The sequence below is a fragment of the Nymphaea colorata genome, unplaced genomic scaffold (assembly GCF_008831285.2).
Source record: "Nymphaea colorata isolate Beijing-Zhang1983 unplaced genomic scaffold, ASM883128v2 scaffold0284, whole genome shotgun sequence".
Classification (NCBI taxonomy): Eukaryota; Viridiplantae; Streptophyta; class Magnoliopsida; order Nymphaeales; family Nymphaeaceae; genus Nymphaea; species Nymphaea colorata.
Window position 1 is genome coordinate 30,001 of NW_022204790.1, and position 22,147 is coordinate 52,147.

At 37.1% G+C, this 22,147-nt stretch overlaps 3 protein-coding genes, 2 non-coding genes and 2 pseudogenes across 5 annotated transcripts; 1 reads left to right on the plus strand and 6 right to left on the minus strand.

The window, feature by feature from the left end:
• Positions 1-6,314: 6,314 nt before the first annotated feature.
• On the minus strand, positions 6,315-6,402 carry TRNAS-GCU (transfer RNA serine (anticodon GCU)). Its single transcript has one exon. It is a non-coding gene; the product is annotated as a tRNA-Ser (tRNA).
• A 1,708-nt stretch (positions 6,403-8,110) lies between these two features.
• Positions 8,111-8,182, plus strand: TRNAR-UCU (transfer RNA arginine (anticodon UCU)). The gene has a single exon. It is a non-coding gene; the product is annotated as a tRNA-Arg (tRNA).
• A 186-nt stretch (positions 8,183-8,368) lies between these two features.
• LOC126409442 (ATP synthase subunit alpha, chloroplastic-like) lies at positions 8,369-11,395 on the minus strand. The gene has a single exon (XM_050075431.1). The coding sequence runs from the start codon at positions 9,836-9,838 to the stop codon at positions 8,369-8,371; it is 1,470 nt and encodes a 489-aa protein (XP_049931388.1). The 5' UTR covers positions 9,839-11,395.
• Positions 11,396-11,405: 10 nt separating this feature from the next.
• Positions 11,406-13,887, minus strand: LOC126409444 (ATP synthase subunit a, chloroplastic-like; annotated as a pseudogene).
• A 197-nt stretch (positions 13,888-14,084) lies between these two features.
• LOC126409445 (30S ribosomal protein S2, chloroplastic) lies at positions 14,085-14,982 on the minus strand. Its single transcript, XM_050075433.1, has one exon. The coding sequence runs from the start codon at positions 14,813-14,815 to the stop codon at positions 14,105-14,107; it is 711 nt and encodes a 236-aa protein (XP_049931390.1). The 5' UTR covers positions 14,816-14,982; the 3' UTR covers positions 14,085-14,104.
• A 1,897-nt stretch (positions 14,983-16,879) lies between these two features.
• LOC126409441 (DNA-directed RNA polymerase subunit beta''-like) lies at positions 16,880-19,329 on the minus strand (annotated as a pseudogene).
• LOC126409443 (DNA-directed RNA polymerase subunit beta'-like) lies at positions 19,214-20,863 on the minus strand. The gene has a single exon (XM_050075432.1). It carries the CDS (start codon positions 20,641-20,643, stop codon positions 19,330-19,332), a length of 1,314 nt encoding a protein of 437 aa, XP_049931389.1. The 5' UTR covers positions 20,644-20,863; the 3' UTR covers positions 19,214-19,329.
• Positions 20,864-22,147: the final 1,284 nt, after the last annotated feature.

A 22,147-nucleotide genomic window follows, 5' to 3' on the forward strand; every position in this document is an offset into this window, starting at 1 on the left:
ATTAAGCGTTTCACAATTAGTGAACTAGATTTATTGTCATTGTCATAACCTAAATTTTCCGTGGGTTCATAAAAAATCGAACTATTTAAACCATGATCATGAGCAAGTGCATAGATATACTCCCGAAAAAGAAGTGGATATAAGAAGCGCTGTTTCCGGTATCTATCTATTTCTAAATAGCCTTGCAATTCGTCTTGCAATTTATCCATTTGTTTGCAATGAAACTTGAACCGCATGCGGGGAGGATTTCTTGGGTTATTAAATAATCAATACATAGTGCGATATGGTCCTAACAAGGTATATCATAAAAACTGATATACCTGGAGACAAGACGTCTAATCAACGCATCCTCTCTTTTTCCATCCAACTCGTTCGTGTTTGGGTATAGTTACAAGAGATTGTGTATTAGAAATCCTTTATTTTTGCAACCCGATCGCTCTTCTGACTTTGGAATGAGTTATATTTATCAGTACAACCGTTTCTTATACACATTTGGTTACACTCCAGTAACTAATGGAGAACAGTGAATAGTTAGGATTTTTTTTTAAAGGAATCAATGATCCACTCGCAGGAGAGCCCTTTCCCGCATCAGGCACTAATATATTTTTAACGTCTAATTAGATCGGGTATTCGTTCGAATTCAGATAAGAACGGAAACTCGTTGCTTTTGGTTTTTCCTTATAATTGGAGCCATATAGCTCTATCCATTTATTCACTTGACCCAACTGTGAATGAATTTTGAACCGTTCTAGCTAAGAATCAAAAGGACATTTTTTACCGATCTGATATGACCAGATAAGAATGAAGTATTCTCAGAGTTATCCATTGATACGACATGCTGTTTTTTCCATTCATTCCCTTTCAGGATCAGTCGTGGTCTTACAAACTCTACCGATGGTATGGACGAATCCGCTTCATCCAAATGTGTAAAAGATCATAGCCGCACTTAAAAGCCGAGTACTCTACCGTTGAGTTAGCAACCCAGATAAGGATCTAATTACGATCGAAATAAAAATCAAGAGATTTGATTACCGGAACCAGTCAAGTCAAAATTACCGGAACCAGTCAAGTCAAAACATTGAACTAACATAAGCATAAGAATAACAGCAAGTTTAGAAGAAACTATGATTCTAAAAAATCTATACAATAAAGAAGAGCAGATTCACAGATAAGTATAGCTTTAGTAAATAAAAAAAAGACTTCCTGTGTCACAGACGATCCCTCAAACCAATCCTTTGAATGAAGTAAAAAACCAAACCTATGAAACCGCAAGAATAGATCGATTTATCTACGATCGAATTCTATTGTATTCTATTCGTTCGAGAGACCATTGTCAATACAAACGAAATATTGGGAAATCAAATCAAACAAAATACAATAAATAAACTAAATATAAATAAGATAAGGCCTTGTGTTAGATTGGCACTACAAGAAATGAAAATGAAGTGAAGTAAAGAAGAAGTAGGTAAAAAAGAATATCGTATTTATTCACTATCACTATAGGCCCCAAGATTCACCTCTTGTTTCTTGAGGTGAGGGAGTCCCAAGGAAAACCATCAGATTAATGGTAATCCCATAATTTCATGGATTTCAGTTATGACATATAATATAATCCTTTTTCTATCCCTCTCATATTCATATAAATATAAAAAGACAAAGAGATTCTTTGTCATTCTTTGTCCTTACATTATCTCAAACCATATAGGAACAATAGCGAATAGGTATGAATATAGCAAGAGAGTGGCGAAGAAACAATTAAACAAAACTAGAACTAGCTACTATACCGGTCCATCTTTTGATTTCATTAATTTCATTTTGTTTGATTAACTCGAAGTTCCTTAAATACCTCTGCCTTTTTTGAAATATCATGAACAGTTCCCGTGGGTTGAGCTCCTTTTTCAAGGAAATATAGAATAGCAGGAACATTTAAATAAGTTTGATTCTTTATCGGGTCGTAAAAGCCTACTTTCCGAAGATCTCTTCCCTCTCTTCGGGATCTGACATCAATTGCAATGATTCGATAGGTGGCTCATTGGGATAGATCGATGGGCAATACCCCCCCCCTGGAAACGTATAGGAAGTTTTCTCCTCATACGGCTCGAGAAAGAATGATTAAAATTGATGGATATAAATCTATAGCAAACGGATCCTTGAAATCATCAATTAAATTATGATTGAAGTCGTCTTTTTTCCTTCTTCCTTCCTATAAAATAAAAATATCATTCGTCCTCATAACTCAAGTTGGGTAATTCTCAAAGGACTAAAAAAGAAATCCTTAAAAAATCCTTAAATAAATATTTATTGAGCGGTCTATAACCCCTTTTTTGTCTCGTCTGGAATATATTTCCATTTCTTACTTATTATGATCCAATCCACTTGATTGAGACAATCATTGAAAATGGTGTTTTCTTGTTTTGGAATCACTTATCCTTGAATCATTAGGTTTAGACATTACTTCGGTGATCTTTAATCTTCCGGAACGGCAGCAACATACCTTTTGGCTATTTCTTTACGTCGAAGAATCATACGAACGATTCAATTCCATTAATTCCCCTGTGATACACTTCTTTATCATCGAAATAGTCTCACCAATTACAGCAAACTTTTTTTTTATAGAAAAGTCGGTCCAATTTGACCTTTTCTATATCGAAGATATACTTACGAAGTCGTTCCAAATTATTAATTGGCACTAACCCTAGATCCTGCCTCTGATAATCATTTATTCTCGAGCTCCATCATGTACTATTTTATTTACATTACAACCCAACATCGTGGAGTAATGGTGAAACAGAACAAAATATGTCGAGCCAAGAGCATCCTCATTGAAGATGATGGATGTAAAAATCCACAGCCGATCATGTCATTCAAGTCGCACGTTGCCTTCTACCACATCGTTTCAAACGAAGTTTTACCATAACAAAAATTCCTATAATTCGGAATCGGTACGGGATTGATTCAATATGGAATTAAATCATGAATAGTCATTGATTGATCTTTTATTCTATTTTTTAATATTCTCCATGGACGCATATGTATATCTAACAAGTATCCAGTTTGCCCCCTGATTCTAGCGTATGAATCATTTATTTCACCATTTATAAGAAAGACGAATAAACAAGAAGTTAGTTAACAACCTGATCATTTGTGACAATCAGTCATGAGTGAAATGAGCCAATTCTTGCTCGAACGACTAAGCTAAACTAAAGATCTTTAATTGGATTTCCAATACCGGAAAAGAATGAGTTAGTAACTGATTAAGCCATTCCAATGAACCAGAAAGGGCCAAAGTGGTTTGATGGTAAATGATAAATTAACTAATCTCAGACTTCATCGAGTATCAAGGATTCATGAAAAATGGTTTCACATAAAAAAATCTCGTACTTTGCCATCATTGCTATTGGTGGAAAGCAGTTCTTCCGTAAAGACTCAATTTGATCTCTGAATCAATCAGCAAGTCTGTGCAATCACAACGAATAACTGTAATTACGGATATCTCTTAGACGTCAATTTGATCATTTTGATCATCATAATAACATGAAATTTAATTTTGCTTTTCCTTAAATCATCAACTGTCTAAACCAGATCAACTGTCTAAACCAGATAAATGGGACGAGAAACAAAATCTAAAACTAATTTCATTTCTTTGTTCATGAGCATCAAACATAATAAGAAATATAGTAAAAGTCAAAAAATGAATAAAAAAAGACACAGTAAAGTAAATAAGATAAAGTGAACGTCCTCGATTCATTCTTGAATCTGATTGAGAATATCAGAATCAAAGCAGCATGATCTTTTGGTATCCATCGGGTTATGTTATATATACAGCTGTTACCGCGGGTAATCGTGGATATTTTAAGGCATCACAGAAATTTCTGACCGAAACCAAAGACTGTTTGTTGTTTGTTCTTACTGAAATAGAACAATAACAATACAAAGGGTGGCATGCTTCTTTTCGGCATATTCTGCTTTTTTGCTTCCAGAGTCGTTCGATAAAGTCAAGTAAATTAAATCCGCGATTCTGCCTACCAATGGATTTACAATTCCATTATTCATCAGTTCATTAGAACCAGATGCAAATTGGGTACAATACAATGCATCTATTCCTATTGAACTTGATTGTTTGTTGATGAAATCGGGAATAGCCACAGATATTTCAATTGATACCTTCCATTGTTGATCAGCACATCACATATCTAAAAAACATTTCATCTGGATTATATTATGAATCATGCATACCCGGTCAACCAACAAAAGAATCTTCTTTTCTTATAAGCTGTGTAAGCTGCGTGCTATACCAGTACCAGACACGTATAAGTGCAAAACAAAAAAGGTCCAGATCCGTTTTTTATTCCCATTTTTTCATTTGAGTCCAGTCTTAGGAACTCGAATCCCGTTGATGGAATTGGTACCACGAACTCGAACCCTCATTAGAATCCAAATAAAATGAATTCTCAATTGGGATAATTATTAAATGAGATACGATTACCATATCTGCTTTACCATTAATTCAAAGTTAGAAGATAGAAGAGGTTTCTTTCACATTTCGACTCAGAATGGATCATGCAGGAATCAGAATTTTCTGGATTCAAGCATAAAGTTTCTTTTGACTAACCAACTCCAATATGAACGGTACGGACATAGACTGAATAATCCAATTTTGAATTAAATCAAAAAAATATCTTTTCAACGGATCTATGTCTATGCTCCCCCACGCCTATACCAAAATCATGGATTTTTCATACGTGTGTCAGTCATTGAAAGTGAATTCCGTGTGTAGGAAACAGAATACAGAATAGAAAGGTAAAGTCTAATTCAGAAAAGAATCATTAACATTAAAAAATCATTAACATTAAAAACCAAACTAGAAAGAAAAAACTAGAAATAAAGAATAGATTACGATTACATTGTATCCAACATGAACCTCCTAAATAGAAATTTAGATGATTAAAGAGAACAAATAATATTTGTTGAGTTAAGATGGAATTAATCTGGGACGGAAGGATTCGAACCTCCGAGTAACAGGACCAAAACCCGTTGCCTTACCGCTTGGCCACGCCCCATTTATGTTTCTATTCAAACACGAATATACATTAATATTGGTATCGGGTGTTCGTCAATTCCAGCCCAGTATCTATGGAAGAAAGAAGTTGTTGCTGAGATTCGACACGTGTAAATCCGGAATAAAACTAAATTCATTGATCATTACATATAATTAAATTAAGATAATTAAGATATTGTATGAAAGTATGATTCCGTATAATTCAATTTGACAATTGAAGGATCTTTGATTGGGGGAATTCAAAGAAAGAAGGACTTTTTTACCTACCCTCTTTCTTGATTTTTTCCCTTCAAGAAATAACTCAATAAAAATGATATTATTCTAAGAACAAAATATTTGTTATGCCTAATATCTTTAGTTTAATCTGTATCTGTCTTAATTCTGCCCTTCAGCCGAGTGGGTTTTTCTTCGCAAAATTGCCCGAGGCTTATGCTTTTTTGAACCCAATCGTGGATTTTATGCCGGTCATACCTGTGCTCTTTTTTCTCTTAGCCTTTGTGTGGCAAGCTGCTGTAAGTTTTCGATGAGATCCTTGATACTGTTCTAGAAAGATTCATGACTTATTCAAAAAAAAAAAAAAATATTTTACCAATTTTACCAAGAAAGATGAGATAAGTAGTGCATTAAGACAAGAACCCTCGATTCAAACATTGAACATTCTTCAATAGACTCCGTGAATCCGGATCACCTCATTTCCTCATTCTGACCCTCCATCCATGGAGCGCATACGGTATTCTGAGCCCCCGCAATGCAATATCAACAAATCGCATTGTAGGTATGACGAGATTCTTTTTTTTGGTAACGAAGGAATCAGAACCTTATTTTATTACAATACAAATGAATTGAATTCCTGTTAATTCCTTTCTTTTCTAAAAACCACTTCGTTTCTTGGTATCAAAAAATGAGATGGTACAAAGGTTGAGAATCTATTCCCTTTTTCTCCCCCAACAGGTCTTGGAGATTTGTAATGCTTACTCTCAAACTGTTCGTTTATACGGTGGTGATATTCTTTGTTTCGCTCTTCATCTTCGGATTCCTGTCTAATGACCCAGGACGTAATCCTGGACGCGAAGAATAAAGAATAATAGATTTTTTCTTTCCTTTTTTGGTTTGGTTTCTAAATCCATCTTCTTAACTTAAAATTTTATCTATTCCATACATTTCATTTATTTAAATGAAATCATCAATCCAACCAAACCAAAGGGACTCGGGGTTTATAGAATGAGAAAGATAAATATCAAGTGAGCGTAGGAAACGGAGAGAGAGGGATTCGAACCCTCGGTACGAATAGCTCGTACAACAGATTAGCAATCTGCCGCTTTAGTCCACTCAGCCATCTCTCCAAATTGAAAAAAAAAAAATGAATAATTCATATGTGACACGACGTGTGAAGTAAAGATTCATATTTCTTTTTCTTTATTCTAGAGATATATATGAATTTTATAAGAAATCCTATTTATACAACCATTCAAAACAGGTATCTCTAAAGGAAAAAAGGAAAAAAAGATCCCTCTTTGATTTTATTTCGTTCGAAAGGTTATTCTTTTGTTCTCCCGGCCTGGCTAGGCACTGGCCAGGCCATTCCCCCCTTTTCAACCTAACCTAAAATGAGAAATTGGAAAACTCAATATGTTATTGAGTTGAAGCAGCAACAAGAGCTATTTCGATTTCTATGATATGAAGGAAATTTATTATATTGTTATTTCCTTATTTTTCCTTTGATTCATCGTTGCTTTTTTTTATTGGAATGGGAAAAGCGTATGTATGTTCCCTCAAGTACTCAAGAGACAAGCTTTGTTTTGTTTAAATAAACTTGAGCAAAAAAAAAATGGAACTATAAACTATAACTTAACTATATATATTATTGCACAAAACTTATTTTTCTGTTCCAACCTCGCCGATTCTATCGGACCTCTGAGTAACGACTTCTACAGCAAAACAAAAAGGTTTTTTATTTATCCTCTTGCCCTATTTCATCAAGTATCCCCGGAGACAGGGCATGTCAGCACTCTAATATTCACAATATCTTGATCGCGCCTCATCTCCTTGTTCGACAAATGGGCCATTCCTATACAATAATCACAATGTAGCGGGTATAGTTTAGTGGTAAAAGTGTGATTCGTTCTATTACCAACTGAAATAGTTAAGGGTTCTTTCGGTTTGATACATTCATATTCCGATCAAAAACTTTATTTCTTATAAGGGTTTAACCCTTTCCTATCAATGCCACAATTGGGGAAGAATATAATTTTCGCGATTTGCATCCAAAACTGGGATTATGGAATTGCGAAGCATAATTTTTTGAGTTTTCCAATTAGAATTAGATAAGTATGAGTAAAAGATCCATGGATGAAGATACAAAAGTGTATTTCTAATCGTAACTAGATCTTCGATTTTTGTAAAGGGGAGATTGAAGCCAAATAGCTATTAAACGGTGACTTCGGTTTACCGGGGCCATCGGCATATATTGTTTCAGCTCGGTAGAAATAAGATTCTTTTCCTAAGGATTCATGTCAGTAGAAATAGGGAACGAAGTAACTAGAAGGGTTTTTATAATACCCCTCCTCTAGAGGGATCATCTAGAAAGCGAATAGCTTTGGATACATTCAGACAGAAAAGCTGACATAGGTGTTATGGATCGAATTTTTCTTATTCCGATTTGCTATGACTTCCTTCTTTGATTTCCATACCTTTCCATTTCCATACTAATATCATACATCGTCAATTTTTTCGTTTAGGTTACTTTACGCCCTAAATCGGGGAATCTATCCTTTATTCCATAAAGGAGCCGAATGAAACCAAAGTTTCATGTTCGGTTTTGAATTAGAGACGTTAATAGTGATGAATCGACGTCGACTATAACCCCTAGCCTTCCAAGCTAACGATGCGGGTTCGATTCCCGCTACCCGCTCGATATGAATCATAATACATCCATCATTGATTTTAATATGCGTCTTTATTCCCTAAGACGCATACAATCTGATTGTTTCTGTTTTTATCCAAACAGGGAATGGAAAGGAGGAATCAGAAAGAAGAGAATCGGGACGAGAAGCGTCCATTGTCTAATGGATAGGACAGAGGTCTTCTAAACCTTTGGTATAGGTTCAAATCCTATTGGACGCAATTTATTTACATCTATTTTGTTTGGATTGCTATTCCAAGAAACATATTTGGAATGATTCGAATCAGAGCCATTTCTTTTCTCAACAATTTATGTCGTACTAAGAGACTCTACCAAATGAAATAACCAATTTCTTTATGTTTGTTCCTGAAGTAGAAATAGTTCCATCTGCTCCTGAATAGCCTCTTTCAAAGGGCTTCCGCTTGCTCGGTGAATACCTTGGTAGAAGATATGATTTCTTGTAACTGAGGCTTATTTGTTCTTAAATGGGTACGTAACTGAACAATAAATTTCTTTACCTGTCCAATTTCTAATTGATCAAGATATCCATTCGTTCCGGTATAAATAGTAACTATCTGTTCATCCACCGCGAGAGGGGATGATTGGGATTGTTTGAGCAACTCCCGTAATCGTTGACCTCTTGCCAATTGATTCTGAGTAGCTTTATCTAGATCGGAAGCGAATTGCGCAAAGGCTTCTAACTCTGCAAATTGAGCCAATTCTAATTTTAATTTGCCGGCTACTTGTTTCATGGCTTTAATTTGAGCTGCGGATCCTACTCTGGAGACGGAAATACCCACATTAATAGCTGGACGGATTCCAGCATTGAATAAATCCGCGGATAAGAAGATTTGCCCATCTGTAATGGAAATGACATTAGTGGGAATATAAGCCGAAACGTCCCCAGATTGAGTCTCAACTATTGGTAAAGCAGTCATACTTCCTTCGCCTAAACGAGAACTTAGTTTAGCGGCTCTTTCCAAAAGGCGGGAATGCAAATAAAAAACGTCTCCTGGATAAGCTTCGCGACCAGGTGGTCTTCTTAATAGAAGGGACATTTGGCGATAAGATTGTGCTTGTTTGGAGAGATCATCATAAATTATTAAGGTATGTCGTTGACGGTACATAAAATATTCAGCCAGAGCGGCTCCTGTATAAGGAGCGAGGTATTGTAATGTAGCAGGCGAATCCGCTGTTTCCGCTACCACAATGGTGTATTCCATTGCTCCCCGTTCCTGGAAAGTAGTCACTACCTGAGCCACGGAAGATGCTTTTTGACCAATAGCTACATAAACGCATATTACATTTTGACCTTTTTGATTGAGAATAGTATCTGTAGCTACTGCTGTTTTACCGGTCTGTCTGTCCCCAATAATTAATTCTCGCTGACCGCGTCCTATAGGGATCATCGAATCAATAGCAATAAGCCCCGTTTGAAGAGGCTCATATACGGAACGTCTCGAAATAATACCTGGAGCGGGAGACTCAATTAACCGATATTCAGAAGCTAAAATTTCACCCCTCCCATCAATAGGTTTAGCTAGGGCATTTATAACACGACCCAAATAAGCCTCACTCACCGGTATCTGAGCAATTCGTCCTGTTGCTTTCACGGAACTACCCTCTTGTATCATCAAACCGTCACCCATTAATACAACGCCAACATTATTGGATTCCAAATTCAGAGCAATACCTATCGTACCCTCTTCAAACTCTACTAATTCACCTGCCATTACTTCATCAAGACCATGAATACGAGCAATGCCGTCGCCCACTTGAAGTACGGTACCAGTGTTCACAATCTTTACTTCTCTATTATATTGCTCAATCCGTTCGCGGATAATATTACTAATTTCTTCGGCTCGAATGGTTACCATTAGTATCTCTTAATTCTTTCTAGGAAGCAAAAAAGGAGAAAAATAATACCTATCCTATAGTAGAAGGACTAATCGGTTATTTCTTTCATGGCCCCAAGTATGCCAATATTAGCACCGATGGTGCGTAAATGTAACTCGCCGTTCAAACAATTATTCAGAGTTCCTAGAGCCCCTTGTAAGGCTTGTTGGAAAACTCGTTGTTGGACCTGATTAATCGCTCTTTGTTGTTCGAAATGAATGCTTTCGTTTTTGTAATTTTCTAATTGTTCCAAATTCTGATAAGCGGCATTAATCAAATTTATCTTTTCTTGTTCTATCTCAGAGTATCCATTCACTCGAAACTCTTCCGCTTCCCTTTCCACTTTCTGTAAGCGAGCCCGTGCTTTTTCAAGCTGCTCAACGGCTCCTCCGCATAGTTCTTCTGAATTGCGAATAGTACTCAAAATCCTCTGCTTTCGATTATCTAATAAATCACTTAATGAAAGTAGATTATCTCCCCATCAATTCCACAACTTCCACGATCTCTTCCCGAACCGAACATGAATCTTTCGATTCATTTGGCTCTCACGCTCAATTAAATTACTTATACTTATGGGGCATTCCCATATCTCTTTCTTAATGAGCCTACCCTCTCTTCTCTGTTCGTATTCCAGGATATAAAAACTGATACAAGAAAACCCAGGATCTCTGGAGGGCTCTTCTGACCAGACCAAAAAAACTTGTAATTGTCAGCAAAGTCGTTTCTTTTATTTCTTCACATCCAAAAGAATTCTTTCTCATTTTATACACATAGGTCGTCGATTCAGCATTAGATAAAAAGGAAGGGGCGAGGTACCCGTTTTTCCAGTCAATGGTTCAAATCATTTTATTGATATGAGTGTTCTATATCAAATAAATTCCCAACAAAATGATTTATGCATTTTGAAACCATCTTATCTTGTACTAACGCAGTGGTAGAAAGAGTACCGTGTTGTGCTTAGACTTCAAACAGTTCAGCTTTAACCATGTTAACTAAATGGTCTCACATTATTGGTTAATAGAGAATCCAATTTACCAACGAGTCACGAAATGCTATGGTTCTTACATAGGACTTATTGATTTATTCAGAAGTAATTCGTTGAGATCGTGCACCTTTCTCTATTATTAGATTACAATAGCAAAATATAAAGTGCAGCTGGTTGGTTCCAGCCTATTCTTGAAATACACAACTCGCACACACTCCCTTTCCAAAAAAGATCAATACACCAAGCACTACACTTAGATTTATTAGATTTGTTGCTAAAATATCGGTATTAAACCCGAAACTCCCGGCGGATGGCCAGTGACCCAAAAAAACGAAAGAATCGGTTAGATTTTTCATATGCTCTCCTCTTATCTTATGGATAGGAATAGGACTAACAAAATAAAAAAAGATTTCCTTTTTTGTATCACTTCACTCCTTATTTAGATCCCCGATAAGACACTTATGAAGTCCCAAGTCTCGTGTCAATTGCGACATACCCTCCTAAAATAAATAAAAAAGGGAAAATGCTCATTCATTGGACTAAGGGCGGGAAAGAAGAAGCGAGCGGAAGCGGATCCACTAATTCCTCAAATCAGTACTTCCCCGGAGTATTGGATCAAGGAAGAAGTGATTGTAGGAGTGAAGTGTTGAGTTGATATAATTTGAAGAAGCGAAGTGGCAGGGCCAAAGCAAGAAAAGAAGTACGTATTTTTCACATTTTCACGTTTCTAGGATTACACAAAGGGATTAGCAAATAAAAGTGCTAATGCCACGACCAGCCCGTAAATTGTTAAAGCTTCCATAAAAGCCAGACTAAGCAATAAAGTACCTCGTATTTTACCCTCTGCTTCTGGTTGTCTAGCAATACCTTCTACGGCTTGGCCCGCAGCAGTACCTTGACCGACTCCGGGTCCAATAGAAGCAAGTCCTACGGCCAATCCAGCAGCAATAACGGAAGCAGCAGAAATTAGGGGATTCATGGTAAGCTCCTCACAACAAAAAATGAAGAAATGGTTAATGATATAATCAAATAAACCAATGAATTCTTATATATAATTAATGTTATTATTAATGTTATATATTTATATTATATATTAATTAGTTACATTACTTATTATTTCATATTCCATCACTAAGATCCATACAACTAAACTAAGAACTCCGAACCCAATTTGAGTTAAGAAGTGATGTGATGATATTTGATATTACTGAATCATCAGAACTACTTCAATATCTCGTTTTTATTCACTATCCAAGTCTTTGAAAATCCATATTAGTTCTTCTATTTCTTTGTTCCGAACCCACTCTTTCAATTCCTCCCTCCTTCATCTTCTCTATATGCATTCATAGGCTTAACTTCATATTCAATCCACATATACAATAAAGTCACAGACGAAAAAGGGAAGAGCTTATATATCGTAATCCATATAAATAAAGTGGAATCTATATCTATTAAAGTGGAATCTATATCTATATAATAGAAAGTTGATGGGGAATGAAATAATATAGATGGGTAGTCCATATATATGAATATCTACTATCACATATACATGTTTTCTTCCATAATGTAAACCATCGCCATCTTATTTCTATTGAATCGGATCGGACCCTGGAATCATCCTTCTAAGCATACACCGGAGTTCACATATAATATGTAATGTAGCTCGGCCCACCTAACCTACTGAATTTTTCATCTGATTCGTGAACTCTTTCTTGTCTTTGTCATTATCTCACATGGATACAAACGAAGAGATTCATCAAAGCGAATCATCCCATATCAAGATTTGATTGATTGATCCAACTCCTCTTAATTCCAATTTTGGTCAATTGTTGAATAGAATGGAATGAAATAGCAACGGTTCCGCAGAACATAGTTCTTGTTGTTTCGTCGCGCGTCCCAAACGGATAACAATTATTTATTATCCAAATTATGAATCTTCGTAATTGACTGGGCAAATAAAGGCGATGTATGACATGAATAGGAAAAAAGGGGGATCTTAGGAAAAATTGGGAATCTCCCCCTTTTTTTTACAATTCCGTAGTGTAATACGTAATATAATAAATATTAATATCGTACATATATATCTGTTCCTACTCTATATCATACATATCATAAATATAGATTGATATATCAATCATTTCCTCAAGCGGGTATCTTGAGCTACCCATGAATTATTTATTGGAATAAGATTCATGGGCTTAATTTTGAATTGATTGAAATGAAAAAAGAAAAAGCGACTGTTTGAACTTTGAAATTCAAACAAAGCATTATTTTCTTATTTCTTATTTGTACTCAATGATGACCTTCCATGGATTCACCTATATAAGCCGCGGCTAAGGTTGCAAAAATGAGAGCTTGAATACCGCTTGTGAATAATCCGAGGAACATCACAGGTATAGGAATCACTAAAGGTACTAAAGAAACAAGAACAACAACTACTAATTCATCGGCCAATATATTCCCGAAAAGTCGAAAACTAAGTGATAAAGGTTTTGTGAAATCTTCTAAGACATTAATTGGTAAAAGTATTGGAGTTGGTTGAATATATTTACCGAAATAACCCAATCCTTTTTAGTAAGGCCTGCATAGAAATATGCCACTGACGTGGGTAAAGCTAAAGCAACAGTAGTATTTATATCATTCGTGGGTGCAGCTAACTCCCCATGAGGTAACTGTATGATTCTCCAAGGTAAAAGAGCACCTGACCAGTTAGAAACAAAAATAAATAGGAACAGAGTTCCAATAAAAGGAACCCAAGGACCATATTCTTCTTCTCCAATTTGAGTTTTGCTCACGTCTCGAATGAATTCAAGAACATATTCGAAAAAATTCTGACCGTCGGTCGGGATAGTTTGTGGATTCCGAACGGCTATAGCGGCTGAACCTAATAAGATAGCAATTACGACCCAGGAAGTTATAAGTACTTGGGCATGCACTTGGAAACCCCTATTTGCCAATAGAAATGTTGGCCTACTTCCACGCCGGATATCTCGTATAACCCCTTTAGTGCGTTGATGGAACATGGTAGAACATTCATATTACCCTCTGACAGAAATGGAACTTAAGAAGGAATTATTTTGATTCAACCATTTATACTAATTTAACTTAACCATATATTTCAGATATTAATTAATGAATTAATCACGTAATATATCCCCGGCAATGAAAATCTCCTTTTTCACATTCAGGAATAGTAAGAATAACCGATTCAATGAATCTCTGGGTTTCCCGAAGCGAAGTAATTGACTTATCTTATTATTAATCAACGACTTCTTATATAGCTAGAACGTCCCTGACAAATTGCGGATACTAATTTGTTAAGAATCAATCGGATGGAAGCTATAGCGTCATCGTTGGCTGGAATCGGAATATCTGCGAGATCTGGATCACAATTTGTATCGATTAAACAAATAGTTGGAATACCCAAAGTGACGCATTCTCGAAGGGCCGTATATTCTTCTTGCTGATCAATGATGATTACAATATCGGGTAACCCCGTCATATATTTGATACCGCCCAGATATGTTTGAAAGTGAGATAATTGTCTCTTCAATATTGCTGCATCCCGTTTCGGGAGACGACTGAGTTGCCCCATCTCGGCTCTCACTCTCAAGTCCCTGAACTTCTGAAGCCTCGTTTCCGTAGTGGACCAATTCGTTGACATACCACCGAGCCATTTTTTATTGACATAATGACACCGAGCCCTTATTGCAGCTGATGCTACCGAATCAGCTGCCTTATCTTTCGTACCAACTATTAGGAAGTGTTTTCCTCTACTTGCTGCGTCAAAAACTAAATCACAGGCTTCTGATAAAAAACGAGCAGTTCTCGTAAGATTTGTAATATGAATACCTTTACGCTTTGCAGAGATGTAAGGTGCCATTCTAGGATTCCATTTCCTAGTACCATGACCAAAATGAACCCCCGCTTCCATCATCTCTTCCAAATGGATGTTCCAATATCTTCTTGTCATTTATCCCCACACTTCCTCTAAAAAAAAGAGACGAGGTACCCTGAAATAAATAATTGTTCCAATGGAACCTTCTACCGCGGGTTAACCGTTGATACACGGTCCAAGCTTCATTATGAATTCCTTTACCCTTGGTTTCGATATTCTCTTTATTAACAAATGACCATTATATTAGCTTAGCTAATAATGAATCCGCTCTTATGAACGATTGGATTAGATCCCATAGCATAGAATGGTTGTTCTGATGTATTATGGAAACTCTTTGGCTTTGGGATGCAAGAACAAAATAATTCTCTGTGGTGGAACAGAATATCTCTCATTTCCCCCCGAAAAAATTCTTCTTTTGTATTTCCAAAGGAATGTTGTTGTATTCCCTTGAACGGTGAACGAATCGTTTGAATCCGGTACCAACGGGTATCATCCCCCCAGAACAACATTCTCTTTCAGACCTTTCAACCAATCAATACGACCCGGAGAGCGGCTTTTGCTAAAACTCGAGCGGTTTCCTGAAACTAGCTTCTGATATGAAACTTTGAGTATTCAGAGATGCTCTCGTTATTCCCAATAAGACGGCTCGGTAACAAATAGCCTCTTCCAAAGCACGACCTGCTCGTTCTGCTCGCAACAATCCGATTAGTTCCCCGGGTGAAAAAACATTAGACATTCCATCTTCTGAAACCAACACTTTTGATGTTATTTGTCGTACAATAATCTCTATATGCTTATTATGAATCTGTACCCCCTGGGATCGATAAACCTTTTGGATCTTATTAACCAAAGAAATACGACTTTGCGCTATGGTGAGTTCAGCACCAATCAGGAATCCCCAAGGAATTCCAAGAATTCCTGTTATATGTTCGTTCCAACCTTCAACCCTTTTTTCTAGGTTCATCGATATTGAATCAATCGAACGAACTTCTAACACTTGTTCAACCTTTGGAAGGCCGTGAGTTATATCACCAGATCTCGATTTTTCATATATAAATGTAACTAATGTATCTCCTTCGTAAAAGATTTCTCCATAATCACCATGAACGGTTGCTCCTCGGGTCGCCAAATAGGGTTTAGCTGATCTTATTATGAAAGAGTCAAGATAAACCATTATAACTTGACCAGATTTTATGCGTGTTCCGTGTTTGGATAGACATACATTTTCACAAATAAACTGTCCGAGGCTCATTATTCTGGTTGTGGATGTCTCCTCACAATAATCGTGAGGGAGAAAGCACGAACCGAATAGATTAAAAATGATGTCACTGCATGGATTTGCATTAGAGATTCTCCCGTTTTCGTCCACTAAATAATACTTAAGTAGTTGGAAAGTCTGTTTTGGATTATTATTATCCAGTATTAAATATTTATTTAACAAGATCTCATTATGAGTTATTGAATGATAAGATGGGGAAAATTATGAATTTTAGGTACAGTACCTAAGGGACCCAACAAATTAAGAATTGGAATCGGGGTATCCTCTTTTTCTTTAATTGATTCTTTGGTCACATTGTGATATTTCGAAACATTGATGCGAGAACAATTAGATGATGAAAAAACTATAAGAGATTGGCCTTCTTTATTTCTATTAAGAAATGTACGAACGGTTCCTTGATGTTGACTAAGTGATTGAATTTTAACCTTGGAAGAAAAAAGATTGGTATTGGCGCAATATGACCCAGTATCAGGAATCACTGAACCTGGTCTATCATTCCTCTTTCCGGTATACAAAATAGGAGACTTCACCAATTCAATTCTTATGAAATATCGAATCAGATCATTTGCCCTTACTTCAGCAGAAGAAGCCTGAACCTTTTCTATAGAACCTTTTCTGTCTTGGTCCAAATTCAATACTAAACAAGTACGAACCAATTGAATACTTGTATGGGAAATTCCTCGAATTGGTTTGCCATCCCATAAAGGATATAATTGACAACTTGGAGTCGCAAATTATCCTTTTCCTGTAACATATCCCAGGGAAAAGCGTTACTAGATTTATCCCATCAGCTATTTCATATGTCACTACGGGTCGTACTGAAACAAAATATTTTTTCTTGATAGGTGTGATCCGTTGGACATAGACCCAATTTTTCCCTTCCCAATTTTTCCCCTTTGATCCCTTATCCATTTTTTTTCTTGCTCCTGGTGGTATCAAGATCCCAATGTGTCGGGATATCTTATCTGTTTCTCCAGGAAAATGGATACCTCCAGAAAAGATTTTCAGTTCAATCTTTTTTTTTTTTTTTTTCTATTCGGACCAATCCACCTATTTGGCTTCTTGTATTAAACGTAATTCGTGTATCTACTCCAATGATACTATTGTTCCGTACCATTATGGATGAAGACCCGGGCAAGATATGGACTTCTTCGGGAATGACAAAAAATCGATCTACTTTCATTTGGTATTTCGGTCTAGATTCTTTTGGTCTTCGATACTCAATCAGACCCTCTTTTTTGACGATTGAATCGACCTCTATGATGCCATATTTGGTAATTCCCGAACTGCTTCTTCTGTATCGTGGATCGTCGAAATAAGCAAGAATACTATTTCTACGTAAAATACCATTTGCGGGTATTTCAACCGTGATACTAGTACTAGAATGAGGCGTTAATTCCTTCTCCCGTTCCGGATCATATTGGAATGGTATGATGAATCTATTTCTTCGCCTCTTCGCCAATAAATAAGAATTCTCTTGGAGAATGGCGGGATATATGAAATCCCCATCACCTTTGGATATGACTCGCTCAGATCCTGCTGCATAATCAGAAATCCTTCGCCCTTTTCTCGCCAGGGGATCCGAGCCAAACAATTTGTGTCTCACTCGATTATTATTCACCGAGAAGTCAGAAATGGATCTCTCTTGGACAGAAAGAGATTGAACATTCATTTGATCTTGATCCTTGTGGAGTGAAAAAGGCACTAGACTGGATTTGCACGGACCCCCCGATAAGATCCATAAATGACTTGTTTTGGGTAAGAAATGAACATTACCGTGTGTATATTCAGGTGCATGGTACACACCGGTACTCCAATGCATTTCTCCCTCTGAGTCAGAATAAATATGTTTTCGAACCCTCTCTTTAAAATGGAAAGTGGATGTTCCAGCACGAATCTCAGCAATCACTTGTTCTGATTCCACATATTGATCATTTTGAACCAAAAGAAAACTTTTTGGTGGAATATTCACACTATGTATAATATCCTGACTCTCAATAGTCACATATAGGTCTACATAGCAGAGAAAGGCAGGATGTCCATGACGTGTGCGTGTGGGATGAACCAAATCCTCATTGAATTTGATTTTTCCATTAGAAGGAGCTCGTACATGTTCCGCAGTACCACCTGTGAATACTCCACCGGTATGAAAAGTTCTTAATGTTAGTTGAGTCCCTGGTTCTCCAATGGATTGACCCGCAATAATACTACTGCTTCTCCCAATTCAACCAGGTCACCATGAGTGGGACTCCGACCATAGCATAATCGACAGATCCAAGATGCACTTCGGCAAGTGAAGGGAGTTCGAATATATATTGGCTGCGCCCGAGAGGTCATGAATCGATTGACAAGCCCAATCCCAATATCTTGATTTCTGGTAGCAATGCATCGTAGACCTAGATATACATCGTTTGCTAATACGCGACCTATTAGCGTTTGGATCAAAATTCTTTCCGTCATCCCTTTCGAAGACTCACGGAAATACCTCGGGTACTTCCACAATCCGTTCTACGTACAACAATATGTTGAACTACTTCAACAAGTCTACGCGTGAGGTATCCAGCGTCTGACGTTCGTACAGCAGTATCCACAACTCCTTTGCGGGCTCCGTAGCAGGAAATTGTATATTCCGTTAAAGAAAGTCCTTCGCGTAAATTGCTTTGAATGGGTAAATCAATCATTTGTCCTTGGGGATCTGACATTAATCCTCTCATACCTACTAATTGGTGGACCTGAGATGCATTTCCTCTAGCTCCAGAATAGGACATTATATGAACTGGATTTGAAGGATCAGTCATCTTAAAATTAAGATTCATTTCTTGTCTCAAATATTCACTTGTGGCATACCATATCTCGATTGATTGACGTAATTTTTCTACCGCATGTACATTCCCATAATGATGGTGCTTTTCCAAAATCAAACTTTGTTGTTCAGCATCTTGGACTAACCATCTCTTAGAAGGTGTTGTTAAAAGATCATCAATTCCTAATGAAATGGATGTAGCGGTGGCTTGCTGAAAACCCAGAGTTTTTACTTGATCCAGAATGTGTGATGTATAGGCTATTCCGAAATGATCTATTAATCTGCTAATAAGCCGTTTCATGGCAGTTCCATCTATCACTTTATTGTGAAAGACCAGATCGGCCCGTTCTGCCATAAGTACCTCCATATTCTGATGAGTAGGATTCGACAATGGGTTTGAGTCAGTGATACTAAGACTTCCTTTCCTCGATCTTGATTCACTTACAAATTCAGGAATTATGATACTAGTTGAACCAGACCGAACTAGATTCCGAGAGATATCACATATCAGGTACCATATGAATAGGACCGACAAAACCCCTGTACGGCTTCTTCTATTTCTCGATAAAAGGAAATATGGCCAACAGTAGTTCGAATGTATATACAAAGCATTCCTTTTTTTACACTTCTTACTACTCGATAGTGATCATAAATCTCATGATAAGTGCCCAAAGATTCATATTGAACTTCGATGGGAACTTCTCTATTTATTGAGGCAATGACACGTTGATCTAGTCGCCACCGTAGCCATAAAGTACTATATAAATCGATCCCTTTCTGCCGATAAGCCCCAAGTGCATCGTAGGAACTACAAAAATAGGGTTCTTTCCCTTTCCTATACTCATAATTACTATGATCAATTCTTTCATTTTGGTAGTTTCTGGGGTTACATGGATTATACCTATTTGCACAAATACCTCTACGATTCCCCATCGTTAATACATAGAGCCCCATAAGCATATCTTGAGTGGGTACGGAAATGGGATCCCCAATGGCTGGAGACAAGAGATTCGTATGAGAAAACATAAGTAAACGAGCTTCTGCTTGAGCTTCCAAAGATAAAGGTACATGAACAGCCATTTGATCTCCATCGAAGTCCGCATTGAATCCCTTACAAACCAATGGATGTAAACAAATAGCTCGTCCCTCCACTAAAATAGGTTGGAACGCCTGTATGCCTAATCTATGCAAAGTGGGTGCTCTATTTAGCAATACAGGATGCCCCTGCATAACTTCTTGAAGTATTTCCCATACAATGGGTTCTTTTTCCCGAATTTTACTTTTAGCAAGTCCTATGTTGGAAGCAAGATGTTGTCTGATTAGACCACGAATTACAAATGTCTGAAAAAGCTCTATTGCTATTTCTCGAGGTAATCCACATTGATGCAGTGAAAGCGAAGGGCCTACCACAATGACGGAACGACCCGAATAATCGACCCGTTTACCAAGTAGAGTCTCGCGAAATCTTCCCTCTTTGCCTTCAATTACATCTGAAAACGACTTGTAAACTTTATTGTGACCGTCCCTCATTGGTTGTCCGCGGATCCCATTATCAAGAAGTGTATCTACAGCTTCTTGTACCAATTTTTCCTGACACATTACTAATTCCCCCGGCGTAGATCTACTTGTTGTTAATAGATCGGTAAGAGTATTGTTCCGATAGATAACTCTTCTATAAAGTTCATTAATATCTGAACTCATTGATTTACCCCCATCAATCTGAATGATTGGCCTCAACTCGGGAGGAAGAACTGGTAATAGGGACAAAACCATCCATTCTGGTTCTACATTTGTTCGAAGAAAATGCTTAGCCAATTCCATGCGTCTAACCAAAAAATCTTTTCTCCTCCCAATTTTTCTATCTTCCCAGTCATTCCCGGTTGATCCTTCTTCTCCCAATTCCTTCCATTCCACCAATGAACGATCTATAATAATTCGCAAATCCAGATCGGCTAATTGTTCTCTGATAGCAGTAGCTCCGGTAGATATTTCTCGATTTCTAAATGTATCGAAGCCTTGGGTAGTAAAAAAAGTGGGATACTGTATTTCCGGGATTGGATTTCATATTCGAATGAACCTCGTAATCGTAAGAAAGTAGGTTTTTTAGCTATGGGCCTAGCAAAAGAAAAATTGGGATAGGTTCCTATAGGATCTTCCCCCCCCCTAAAAATCGGACGTGAAGGTTTCCTCTCATCCGGCTTAAGTAGTTATACCAAATAAGGGGAACTTCCAAATTTTGCTCTAGAAAACCCCACAAGGATCTACTCCTTACTCAAGTTCCAGTGAGGACCAACCCTCATTGATTTGATTTCATTCTTCCCTTTACTTCCTCAATTAGTCATTCAATTACAACATAAATGTGAAATTATTGAGTAGTCTACTTCCCTTCGAATGATGAATCCCTTAAGGAATACATTGAAACTCACAAAGGATTTACTTGTCTATATATCGTTCCGTTCGATCCTTTAGGTCCCTACTTTACCTCGACGATTATGCCATGTTCTTCCTTGAAGCATATATGCGATGGATAGACTCCTGTAACCGTGCCATCATATTTCATTTCTAATTGCTTAACAGAATTTTTTTTATAAATTTAGAATTCTAAAGGAATCTAATGGCTAGATCCACGAAAGAACATGAAAAAGTTTAACGAGGTACAACTAGCAATTCCCTATTACTCTCTTAGGGAGTCGACATGGATTAATTCCTCTTTCATTTGGAGGTATTGAATACACCCACACCCAAAATTCTGAGCTTCATGTTATTCTTACCAATAGACATGTCAGAGCTAGAGGCATCCCAATCGGATTAAATAGGATGACAGTTTTTCATTCTGAATCTGTAAATCGTAATTTCGATCAAATCACACATCGCAGTATACCAGGCCTTCTAATTCCTTAAGAGGTTTATCTGAAAGATTCGCGATATAACTAGGAAGACGTTTCAAATACCACACATGAGTCACCGGGCATGCTAGTTTGATGTATCCCATTTGATATCTTCGGATCCGAGAATCAACAGATTCGACTCCGCATTGTTCGCAAATTTCGGTTCTTCTTTTTCACCCCCGATCACTCGATAATTTCCACAAGCACAAATTCCACTTTTATAGGTCCAAAATTCTTTCACAAAACAACCCATCTTTTTCCGGTTTATTGGTTTGTAATGAAAGTATAGGGTTTTGTCACCTCTCCAACTATCTCTCCATTCGGTAGGATTTTGTTGGCCCAAGCACGTATTTGTTTAGGAGAAACTAATCCAATTCGAAGTTGTTGATGTTTATACTGATCGATCATAGAAGAAAATTATGATTCATTCCGATCAA